Source organism: Neophocaena asiaeorientalis, unplaced genomic scaffold (assembly GCF_003031525.2).
Source record: "Neophocaena asiaeorientalis asiaeorientalis breed wild unplaced genomic scaffold, Neophocaena_asiaeorientalis_V1.1 scaffold67, whole genome shotgun sequence".
Lineage (NCBI taxonomy): Eukaryota > Metazoa > Chordata > Mammalia > Artiodactyla > Phocoenidae > Neophocaena > Neophocaena asiaeorientalis.
This window is the reverse complement of record NW_020173731.1, coordinates 9,193,517-9,205,978: the sequence shown is the minus strand read 5'-3', so window position 1 is coordinate 9,205,978 and position 12,462 is coordinate 9,193,517. Positions and strand designations below refer to the sequence as shown.

Below are 12,462 nucleotides of genomic sequence, written 5' to 3'. Positions count from 1 at the left end.
GGCAGCCTCTGTGCTAAGGGTGGGGTTGTGTTGCTGTCTTGTTAGTTGGTTGGCATATGGTGTCCAGCACTGTAGCTTGCTGGTGATTGAGTGGAGCTGGGTCTTAGGGTTGAGTTGGACATCTCTGGGAGATCTTTCACTGTTTGATATTACTTTGCGCCAGAGGTCTCTGGTGGATCAGTGTCCTGAACTCGGCTCTCTCACCTCAGAGGCACAGGCCTGACACCCGCCTGGAGCACCAAGACCCTGTCAGCCACACAACTCAGAAGAAAAGGGAGAAAAAAAGAAATAAATAAGTAAAATAAAGTTATTAAAATAGAAAATAAAATTATTAAAAATTTAAAGAATTGTTAAAGTAATAAAAGAAAGAAAGAAAGAAGAGAGCAACCAAATTAAAAAACTAATCCACCAATGATAACAAGTTCTAGAAACTATACTAAAAAAAAAAAAAATGGACAAACACACCCCTAGGACAAATTGTAAAAGTAAAGCTACATAGACAAAATCACACAAAGAAGCATACACATACACATTCAGAAAAAGATAAAAATGAAGAAAAAATATATATATATTTTTATAAAGGGAAGAGAGCAACCAAATGTATAAACAAATCTACCAATGATAATAAACTCTAAATACTAAACTAAGATAAACATAAAACCAGAAACAAATTAGATGCAGAAAGCAAACCCCAAGTCTACAGTTGCTCCCAAAGTCCACCGCCTTAATTTTGGTATGATTCATTGTCTATTCAGGTATTTCAGAGGTGCAGGGTACATCAAGCTGATTGCGGAGATTTAATCTGCTGTTCCTGAGGCTGCTGGGAGAAATTTCCCTTTCTCTTCTTTGTTCGCACAGCTCCTGGGGTTTAGCTTTGGATTTGGCCCCACCTCTGCATGTAGGTCGCCTGAGGGCGTCTGTTCTTTGCTCAGCCTGGACGGGGTTAAAGTAGCAGCTGATTCGGGGGCTCTGGCTCATTCAGGCTGGCGTAGGGGGAGGAAGGGGTATGGAACATGAGGTGAGCCTGCGGCAGCAGAGGCCAGCGTGACATTGCACCAGCCTGAGGCGCGCAGTGCGTTCTCCTGGGGAAGTTGTCCCTGGATCCTGGGACCCTGGCAGTGGCGGGCTGCACAGGCTCCCGGGAGGGGAGGTGTAGATAGTGACCTGTGCTTGCACACAGGCTTCTTGGTGGCGGCAGCAGCAGCCTTAGCGTCTCATGCCCGTCTCTGGGGTCCGCGCTGATAACCGTGGCTCGCACCCATCTCCTCCTTAGGTTCTTAACTTTATAAGAGAGGCCTCTGAATTCCTTTAGTCCTTTAGGACTTAATATGTCTCCATCACATTGTTTTACATAATTTTTCTAACAGATTTGTTAGGTTATCAAGTGCTCAGATAGTGAAAAGCAAGAGGGGGCTTCCCTGGTGGCGCAGCTGTTGAGAGTCCGCCTGCCAATGCGGGGGACACGGGTTCGTGCCCCGGGCCAGGAGGATCCCACATGCCGTGGAGCAGCTGGGCCCGTGAGCCATGGCCGCTGAGCCTTTGTGTCCGGAGCCTGTGCTCCGCAACGGGAGAGGCCACAACAGTGAGAGGCCCACGTACCGCAAAAAAAAAAAAAAACAAAAAAAATAAAGCAAGAGGGCTTGCTGAGGTAGAAATGACATTATTCTAGGGAGTAAAAAACTCCTTCCCTCAACACCCCCCCAAAAAATCCCAGAAGTACAAAATTATACAAGCATAACAATATAATAGCTTTACTGTTGGGGTATATTGGATAAACAACCCAAACAGCTACCTCAGGGAGCTTCTGAGATATGAGCAATCCATTGATCTGTGAAGGAAAGTTAAATTATATTTAAAGTAATGTCGAAGAGAGCAAGTTGTTTTTCCATGTAATGCTTTTCAGATAGTACATTTTGATATTTACATGGTGTCTATTCACCACTTTTAAAATGCTCAATTCACTAATAGGAAACAAATGAAACTGAGTATTATTTTTTGAAATACTTCGGTCCATAATTATTTTGATTTATGAATCTCACAAGGCATATTTTATATTCATCTCTTACCATAGCATGTCTTGAGTACCAACTGAGTACAGAGTGTAGTAGAGAAGGAAGGCATATGATCACTGCCCTCTAGGACCTTGCCTTCTGAGAGGAAACTGAGCCTGAAATGACAAGTGATCATATGCTTGTGTTTCAAACTATGGAAGAGTAATCTGAACAGAGTGCTGTATACTGTAGGAGACTTCTTAGAGGAGAGATGAGTTTTGAAATGAATTTAGAAAAAAGTGGGGAAGGATACATACCTAAAATGTATTTATATTTCAGAACTAAAAACATTGATGCTATCTCTTTAATTTACTCTTGAATAAAAATTCATCTTATTCCCTAACAAACCAAAAGTTAATAGGTTGTTATTTAATGTAAGTAAGGCACATACACCACCAGTTGGGTAAAAGCATGGGACGGTCATTTAAAATCTTGCTGAGAACTTTTCCATTTATTCTGTACTACCTACCTGATGCCAGGCCACAGTCCCTGGCTGGTGAATGAGATAAAATATTTTTATGCTCTTATTCTCTTATACCTAGATGCCTGTGGTGAGCCACCAAGGTATGAATCTATGCGGCTCCAGGGTGTCCCTAAACCCAGTTATAGCCCTGGGGACAGTATACAGTATGAATGTCGCCCAGGTTACCAGCCCAAGCGTCCTTCTCTTCCTACTACTGCTGTTTGTCAGCATGATAATATGTGGTCACTTCTCCAGGAGGCCTGTACAAGTAAGTAAACAAAACTTTTTTTTTTTAATTCAAAAAACTTTTTTATTGCTCTAGAGATTTTTCACACATTTTAGAGTTCATATTTTATGACTGAAATGGTTTTCTCATGTGAATATAGGTTTTAGACAGCAGTGCATTCAGACTTTGAAAAATCTCCAGGGAACCTTTTTTTCCACAATTGGTTGCCTGGGTAAATGTGAATCTTCTTTGACGTTATAATAGTTAAAGAAAGTAAATAACAAAAGATAATAATATTCCCATGAATTCAAGTGAGCAATGTAGAATATTGAATTTGATTCAAATCTGTTTTGAAACTGGTATAAAACAACAAATTTGAAATTTTCCTTTTAGGAAAACAGTGTCCTAACCTAGGGGATCCCCCAAATGGCCAAGTACACTACCCAAATGGAAGTATTCTGTTTGGCTCAGAGGCTCATTATGTTTGTAATGTTGGGTAAGTAGGATGCTCCTTAGAGGAAATAATGTTATATGTTACTAAATCCATTTTCATTTTGCCTCTCTTCTTAAACATTCCCACAAAGTTGATTTAATTTTGCTTTCTGTGTGACAAGTTGTACTGTAGCCAAATAACTCTTGGGCTTTTTATGGAGACTGAAAAGATGTGTAACTAGTAGAAAGAAATTTAAATTGAAGGAAAGTAAAATTGTGTAATACTTAGTATGTGTATTAATAAACCTCTCATAAGCATTAAAAATGTGTTAATCATGGTGACTTTATCCTTGACAACACAATGCACCCTATTTAAAATGGTCAGTTCTCAAGGTGAAATAGGTTTATGGAACTGAGGGGTAGAGTTGCCAACTGAAGATGTTCTTATATCAAAGTAATCTGTAAGATGTCACAAGACCAAAAGTGACCTGGTAAGCTTAGACAATAATGTTGATCAAGATCTCTTAATTGGAAAACCTTATTTTTAAAACTACTACAAAGGAGTGAAGCATCTCAAAAAGTGGTACTGAGGATTTAATAATAGCCTTTGTTTTACAGGGCTCTTTTAATAGCATATGTTAGGGATACTGAACATTTATAAAAAATGTGAATTTAAAAGGTAAATGTAATATGCTATGGAAACACAACTGGTTTTTAAATATTGTCTATGTATCCTGGTAATTTACTGAGTTTATTTATTAGTTTTTACAGTGTGTGTGTGTGTGTGTGTGTGTGTGTGTGTGTGTGTGTTTGTGTGTAATCTTCAGGGTTTTTTATGTAGAAGATCATATCCTCTGCAAACCGTGATAATTTTACTTCTTTCTTTCCAAGTTAGAACTATATTTCTTTTTCTTGCTTAATTGCTCTGACTAGAACTTCTAGTACCACGTTGAATAAAAGTGGTAAAAGCAGTTGTTCATGCCTGTTCTGATCTTAGAGGAAAACTTCCAGATTTTAACCACTGAGCATGATGTTTGCTGTTGGATTTTCATGTATGGAGTTTATTATCTTAAGGCAGTTTCCTTCTGTTTCTAGTTTGTTAAGTATTTTTCTTATGAAAAATATTGAATTTTATCAAATGCTTTTTCTGCCTCAATTGAGGTGACCATGTGGTTTTTTTTCCTTTCATTGCCGTCCTTATTCTTTTGTCTCTGTTTTTTTCTTTTTTTCTTTTGCCCTACCCAGGTACGTGGGGAGTTTCTTGCCTTTTGGGAGCTCTGAGGTCTTCTGCCAGCCTTCAGTAGGTGTTCTGTAGGAGTTGTTCCACGTGTAGATGTATTTCTGGTGTATCCGTGAGGAGGCAGGCGATCTCCACGTCTTACTCTTCCGCCATCTTCCCTATATATCTCTCCTTTCATTCTTTTGATGTTGCATATTACATTGATTGATTTTTATGTGTTGAGCCATCTCTTGCATTCTAGGAATAATTCCCACTTGGTCATGATGTTTAATCCTTTTAAAATGCTGCTAAATTGTTTGCTAGTATTGTGTTGAGGTTGTTTGCATCAGTGTTCTTAAGGGATAGTGGTCTCTAGCTTTCTTTTCTTGTAGTACCTTTATTGAATTTTGCTATCACCGTAATGCTTGTCTCAGAATGGGTTTGGAAGACTTCCCTCCTTTTCAGTTTTTTGGAAAAGTTTGAGAAGGATTGGTATTACTTCTTTAAATGTTTGGTAGAAATCACCAATGAAACCATCAGATCCAGGATTTTTCTTAATTGGGAGAATTTTGATTACTGATTCAATCTCCTTACTAGTTACAGATCTATTCAGATTATCTGTTTTTGTAATTAACTCTTGGTAGGTTTTGTGTTTCTAGGAATTTGTCCATTATATCTAGTTTATCCATTTGTGACATAAAATTGTTCATAGTACTCTCATAATAGTTTTTTTCTGTCAAATCTATAGTGATGTTCCTGCTTTCATTTCTGATTTTAGTAATTTGAGTCTAATCTCTTTGTTTTAGTCAATCTAAGGGTTTGTCACTTTTGTCGCATTTTTTGAAGAACCAACTTTTAGTTTCATTGATATTCTCTCTTGTTTCACTCTTTTTGTTGTTGTTGTTTATGTCTGTTCTAATCTTTATTATTTGCTTCCTTCTGCTAACTTTGGGTTTATCTTTTTCTGGTTCCTTAAATTGTACACTTAGTTTGTTTTTTCAGAGCTATCATTCCTTAACGTAAACATTTATAGCTATAAATTTCCCCCTTAGCACTGCTCTTGCCGAATCCCATAAGTTTTAGTATGTTACGTTTTCATTTCCATTCATGTCAAAGTATGTTCTAATTGCTCTGATTTCTTCTTTGAGCCATTGGTTGTTCAAAAGCATATTGTTTAATTTTCACAATTTTATGAATTTTCCAGTTTTCCTTTTGATGTTGATTTTTAAATTCATCCTATTGTGGTCAGAGAATATACTTTTTATGATATCTGTCTTTTAAAATCTATTATTAATATTAATTTGTGGCATAAAACAATTATATTATTAATTATTTATTAAATAATTAATTATGTTTTGAATAACATTAATTTGTCACCTAACATATGGTCTATCCTGGAAAAAGTCCCCCATGCTCTTGAAAAGACTGTGTATTATGTTGTTGTTGGGTAGAATGCTTTGTATATATCTGTGAGATCAGGTTGTTTTACTGTGCTGTTGAAGTCCTCTGTTTCCTTATTTATCTTCTGTCTAGTTGTTCTATCCATTATTGTGAGTGAGGTATTGCAGTCTCCAACTATTATGTAGAAATGCTTATTATGTAGAAATGCATATTTCTCCTTTCAATTCTGTCATTTTTTGCTTCATATATTTTGATAGTCTGTCATTAGGTACATAAATGTTTATAATTGTTATATCTTCAGTACTGAATCCTTATTAATATAAAATTTGCTTCTTTGTTTCTTGTAACCTTCTTCATTTAAAGTCTATTTTGTCAGATTTTAGTATAGCTACTCTACTGTCTTTTGGTTACTATTTGTGAGAAATATCTTTTTCCAGCCTTTCATTTTCACCGCATTTGTGTCTTTGAATGTCAAGTGAGTCTCTTGTAGACAACATATAGTTGGATCATGTGTTTTTATCCATTCTGCCAATCTCTGTCTTTTGATTGGAGAGTTTATTCCGTCTACACTTAATATAATTATTGACGAGGAGGGATTTATTTCTATCATTGTGCTACTTGTTTTCTATATGCTTTATAGCTTTTTTCTAGTCCCTCATTTCCTGCATTACTGTTTTCTTTTGTGTGTAGTTGATTTTTGTAGTGAAATGTTTAAATTCCTTTCTCATTTCCTTTTGTGTATATTCTATAGTTATATTGTTTGTGGTTACCATGGGAATTATTTTACATTGAACATTGTACATGGGAATTCCCAGGCGGTCCAGTGGTTAGGACTCTGCACTTCTACTGTAGGGGGCACGAGTTCAATCCCTGGTTGGGGAACTAAGATCCCACAAGCCTCACAGGGCGGCCAAAAAAACCAAACCAAAACAAAACAAACAATGACAGAATTGAAGGGAGAAATATGCATTTCTACATAATAAGCATTTCGACATAATAGTTGGAGACTGCAATACCTCGCTCACAATAATGGATAGAACAACTAGACAGAAGATAAATAAGGAAACAGAGGACTTTTTTTCTTTTAGCACTTTGTATCAATCCACCGTCTTCTGGTCTCTGAGTTTCTAATGACAAATCTTAATTAGTATCCCTTGTATGTGATGATTCACTTCTCTCATGCAGCTTTCAGCATTCTTTGTCTTTTGAAAGTCTGATTATCATGTATCTTAGTAAGATGAATACAAAGAGACCTGCACTCAGAATTTTAAGCTTTCGGAGAATTTTAAGCTTTTGGCATATTTGTTTCTTTTATCAAATTTGGGAAGTTTTCAGCCATTATTTCATCAAGTATTCTCTCTGTCCCTTTTGCTCTATCTTCTCCTTCTGAGAGTCCCACAGTGTATTTGTTGGTGTCCCACAGATCCCTTAGACTTTGCTCACTTTTCTTCAGTCTTTTTTCTTTCTGTTTCTTAGAGTCAATAATTTCCACTACCCTATCTCAATTTCACTAATTCTTTTTTCTTCTCAAATATACCTTTAATTCTTCCAGTGACTTTTTCATTTCCATTAATGTACTTTTCAACTCCAGAATTTACTTTTGGATTCTTTTTAGGTTTTCTAGCTCCTATTGATATTTCCATTTTGTTCACATATTGTTCTCTTGACTTTCTACATTTCTTCCTTTAGTTCTTTGTGCATCTTTATCCCAGTTATTTCTTTCAAATTTTACTGAGGCTCCAGGGCAGGGCTTAGGCAGGGGGCAACCCTGTGGGCAAAAGCCAGTGGAGAGGATGTACCTGACCTTCTTCTTGGGGCACAGGTTGTTGGTTTGGCCACACTTCTTCTTGTGGCAGTTGACAGCACTGGTGTGCAGGTGAGCATAACACCTGCAGCAGATCATTTTGTTGCAGTTGTACTTCTGGGAAAGCTGGCAGAGGGAAGACTTGATGATACCACCCTGCAGGTGAAGCACCAAGTGTAGGGTGGATTCTTTCTGGATATTATAGTCTGAGAGAGTACGGCCATCCTCAGCTGTTTGTCTGCAAAAATCAGACTCTGTTGGTGAGGCAGGATGTCCTCAGTGTCTTTGATTTTGGCTTTGACATTCTTAGTGGTGACACTGAGTTTGACCTCAAGAGTGATGGTCTTGCCCGTCAGGGTCTTCACAAAGATCTGCTGTTTGGCTTCTTCATTGGCTTCTCTGTGTCTGCTGTTTGGTTGCTTCACTGAAGGAAAATGGGGTGTCAGAACTGGCATCCGTTAATTTCCATTGAGAGTGCCTTCACAAGACATTTAAAGTCTTTGATAGATTTGTCATGAGGTCTCCTTCAGAAAAAAATTCTGTTCATGTATTTTTCCACTGTACGAGCCACACTTTTCCTTTCCCGTTTCTTTGTATGCCTTACAACTTTTTTGTTGAATCAATATTTGAATCTAATAATGTGGTAACTCTGGAAATCAGATTCTGCCCACTACCTGGAGCTTACTGTTTTATGGGTTTTTTTGTTTTGGTTTGGTTTGGTTTTTTGATTGTTGTATGGTGTCTCTGTGCTGAGGAGCAGCCTGACATATAAACTTGAAGGTCATCTCAGGTTTTTTCTGAGCCTTTCTCTGGGCAGGCGGAATCATTTTCTAATTTTTTTCCACATGGCAGTTATTTTTGAATGTCCTAGTGTTTAATGTCTGGCTCCTGTTAGTGGAAAAAAAGTAAAAGTGAAGGGGAGGGGCAAAGGATGCTGGATTTTAAATCCCTTGGATATCATTTGTCCAGTGTTGAAGGAGCTTGAAAAAGTTGGGGGAGGTGTGACAACAAAGGCTGCCCACCTCTTTTTCTGCTTCTCTGTGATCAGAAGCAGCAGTGATAAGAACACAAATCCCTGATACTTGGAGGGCAGATTCCTTTTTGCCCACCCTAGCTCCCACAGGCTACTTATAAGCTGCTCTAGCAACACGTGTACAGATGCCAGCTGGGTGGGGGGGGATAGGTAGCTGCCACCGTGCTAAGAGCTAAAATTGACTCAAATCAAGTTAATTTACCTAAGTCTTCTCCTAGTAATTGCAAGCCATGAACAGATTCTAGACTTCCAAAATAGTGATATCAGGCAGATTCTGTCAGTGTCATCATCAAGGTGTGGAGACAGATTTCTGTTGCCACTTATTTTGCCATCACCCCAGAATCCTCTCCTAATGCATTATAATCGAGAATCAATGAATTAGCCTTTAGGGAAAAGTCCTCTGGAAGTGGGTACAGGCAGTTACACTGAGTATTTTTAACTTGATTAAGTAAAAATAGCAGAATATCCAGTGAATGTTCCGCTGGAACATTTAGAAGAGGCTACTAGGCACCAAAAGTTTAAGATGTAGAATCAAGGAAGTTGTAGCCCTCTTGAGAAACAGAATATATAGAGAGGCATCAGAGCAAAATAGTAAATGAAAAGTACCAAATAGATAGAATCATTCATGATCATTACAGTGACAGTCCAGAAGGAGAAGAGTGTATTATGAATTTAAATAATTGGAGAATACTTCATTGAGTAGTATTCCTGAACTACTACTAGAAAGATACAGGCATATCTTGGAGATATCGCAGGTTCCTTTCCACACCACTGCAATAAAGCAAATCAAATGAGTTTTTTACGTACATTTATACTATACTGTAGTCTGGTAAGTGTGCAATAGAATTATGTCTAAAAAAATGTATATACCTTAATTTAAAAATACTATATTACCAGAAAAATGCTAACCATAATCTGAGCCTCAGAGGCATAGTAGTAACATTAAAGACATTGATCACAGATCACTATAACAAGTATAATAATAGTAATAAAGTTTGAAATATGTGAGATTTACCAAAATGTGACACAGAGACATGAAGTGAGCAAACGTTTTGGGGAAAATGGCACAAATAGACTTGTTTGATGCAGGGTTGCCATACACCTTCAATTTGTTAAAAACTTAATAAAGTGAAGAGCAGTAAGATGAGGTATGCCTGTATTCTGAATATTAATAAAGAATCTAAAGAATATTATCTAAAGAATGTTTAAAAAAGCTAAACTTACCTAGTACTCACTACATGCCAGATGCTAACTCATCCAATCCTCAGAACAGTCCTATGAGGTATGTAGTGTTACCCCCCTTTTCACAGATGAGGAAACTGAGCAAGAGAACCTTGTCTAAGGGCCTTGCCCAAGCTCAAATAAGTCAGTCTTAGAGCTGGAACTTGAATCCAGGCAGGCAAGCTCTAGGGCCTGATCTGTCTGCTCAGTCCTTACTGAGCAGAATGGTGTGAGCAAAAGGGTAGAGAAGTGAACGTGTGATGCATTTGCCAGAGATAGCGGAGGGGCTACACTGAAAACATGACAGAGTAATTTAGACATTTTTCTGTGGGCCAATGTGTGTTCACATGCAGAAACTCTATTTAATTAAGTTGCATATTTAGTTAGCACTTACATTATATTTTGTTTAAGGAACTTCTCCCTCAAATTACTATAGTGCAGGAAGACAACCATATAAAATTGTTTTCATTATTATGTCCATCTTGTAACTACTAAAGAACATAGTAACTTTTCTTTTCTCATTTAGTTATTTCTTAATTGGACCAAGTATTCTATACTGTGACATTTCTGGAAGTACTGTGGACTGGAGTGATAATCCTCCAGTATGTGAAAGTAAGTATATTCTCTCTTTAGAATATAGAGGAGCAGTTCTCAAACTTTGGGCCTCAGGACCCCTTTATGCTTTTAAATTAACATAGATACCAATGAACTTTTCTTTATGTGGGTTATATCTTTTGCTATTATTATATTGGAATTAAAACTGAAAAGTTTTTAAAATAATTATTATTCATTTTTAAGAAGAGTAAGCACAATACCTGTTAGTATATACAACATACTTCTATGAAAAATCAAAAATTTCCAAAACAAATAGTGGCATTGTTTTACATTTTTGCAAATTTCTTCAATATCTGGCTTAAAGGAAGACATCTGGATTCAGTGTCTTACAAAATCACACAATTTATTGCCTCTGGAAAATTTCACCATACACTTGTAAGGATGAAAGTGAAAAATGACGATAATACTTGGTATCAATGTGAAGAACTGATTTAGTGAATAGATATATTTACAAATTATGAAGTGTTTCTGAACCAGCACTGAGTTCTGTTTTTAATCATAATTATATCATATCATTAAATTGTCAACATCTCTTATGATGAGAACAAAACTTAGTATGGCCTTGCAGATAAATAAATATGTTTCATATAGATTTTTAATGTAGTTATTTAAGAAAATTAGTTTTATTTTAAATAATTCACTTCTAAATTAATAGTTTGAATTTAGGATAATACATTTTCTCATAGAAACCTTCTAAATGGATATTGGATTCACAACTAGCTTGTAGAAATCATATGTTAATTTATTGAAGGCAATTCATATATCTTTACTAATTGCTGTTTAATCTTTTACCTTTCCTTTTGCCTTTTATGTTTTCTTTTTTTCCCTTTCTAAGAGATTTTGTGTAAACCACCTGAAAAAATTCTAAATGGAAAATACACAAATAGCCACAAAGATATATTTGAATACAGTGAAGTAGTAACTTATAGTTGTGATGCTTCAAATGGAACAGATCAATATTCACTTGTTGGAGAGAGCAAGCTTGTTTGTATTGGAAATGACAAATGGAGTAGTGACCCTCCTCAGTGTAAAGGTAATAATATTTCCATTTATTTCCTTCTTAATTTGTAAATACTGTAGAAACGCTTTGTAAATTGTTTTACTTACAGTAAAAACAGCCATATGTGCTTCATCCTCCTATTTAATTGGTTTCTAATTTAATTTAATATCGGTCAAATCAAGTATAAAATACTTCTACTTGTAGAGCTTCCCCCCTCTCACCCCACAGGTTCTTGGCATTCCAATTTATACATTGTAAACTACTGTGTATATGCATGAGTTAGGACTTTTTTCCATGAAAAGCATCAAAAAATTCAACACACACTTTCTTAAACATAAGAAAGCGTTATCTTGTATTACAAGAAGTCTGATAGTTTTGGCTACAGGAAATCATAGTGTAAATCGTAAAAGATTAATTATCTCACAGATATGATTTATAAACTCTGGGCAAATCTTGCTTAAAAACAATGTTTAAGGCATTAGAGCATGATCAGAAGCAGGGAGACACTGGAGGGATTTTTACTCTTGAAAGAAAGGGTCCACTGAATAATAGCAAAATATTTACTCTTCTCAAGTGAACATGGAACATTCTCTAATACCATATTCTAGGCAATAAGATAATTTTTAACAAATTTCAAATAATTGTAATCATTCAGAGTACAGTATCTGATCAAACTGGGATGAATGTAGAAATCAAAACATAAATCTAGAATATCCCCAAATATTTGAAAATTATGCAGACACTTACAACTAATAAATGAATCAAAGACAAAGTACTAACAAGGGAAATTAGAAAGTGCTTCGAATATAATAAAAATGAAACACAGCATATCAAAATATCAGAACTTGTGGGATACAGCAAAAGCATTGCTTAGAAGGATATTTAAACCATGAAATACTTATATTGGAAAAAGAAAAGTCTCAAATCAATAATCTGAACTTCTACCATAAGGAACTAAAAAAAAAGAGCAACTTAAACTCCAATAGGAAATAATAAA

The 12,462-nt window shown here is 36.1% G+C and overlaps 1 protein-coding gene and 1 pseudogene across 6 annotated transcripts in view; one reads left to right on the top strand and one right to left on the bottom strand.

The window, feature by feature from the left end:
• The window catches only part of LOC112403482 (membrane cofactor protein-like), a 53,017-nt gene that overhangs the window by 13,509 nt on the left and 27,046 nt on the right, over nt 1-12,462 (top strand). For all 6 annotated transcript variants that reach the window (XM_024750961.1, XM_024750958.1, XM_024750959.1 and 3 more), the window contains exons 2-5: nt 2,594-2,782; nt 3,134-3,236; nt 10,377-10,462; nt 11,301-11,498. In XM_024750961.1, coding sequence (XP_024606729.1) covers nt 2,594-2,782; nt 3,134-3,236; nt 10,377-10,462; nt 11,301-11,498 — 576 coding nt within the window. The remainder of the gene's footprint in view (nt 1-2,593; nt 2,783-3,133; nt 3,237-10,376; nt 10,463-11,300; nt 11,499-12,462) is intronic.
• On the bottom strand, nt 6,309-9,383 carry LOC112403486 (ubiquitin-60S ribosomal protein L40 pseudogene; annotated as a pseudogene).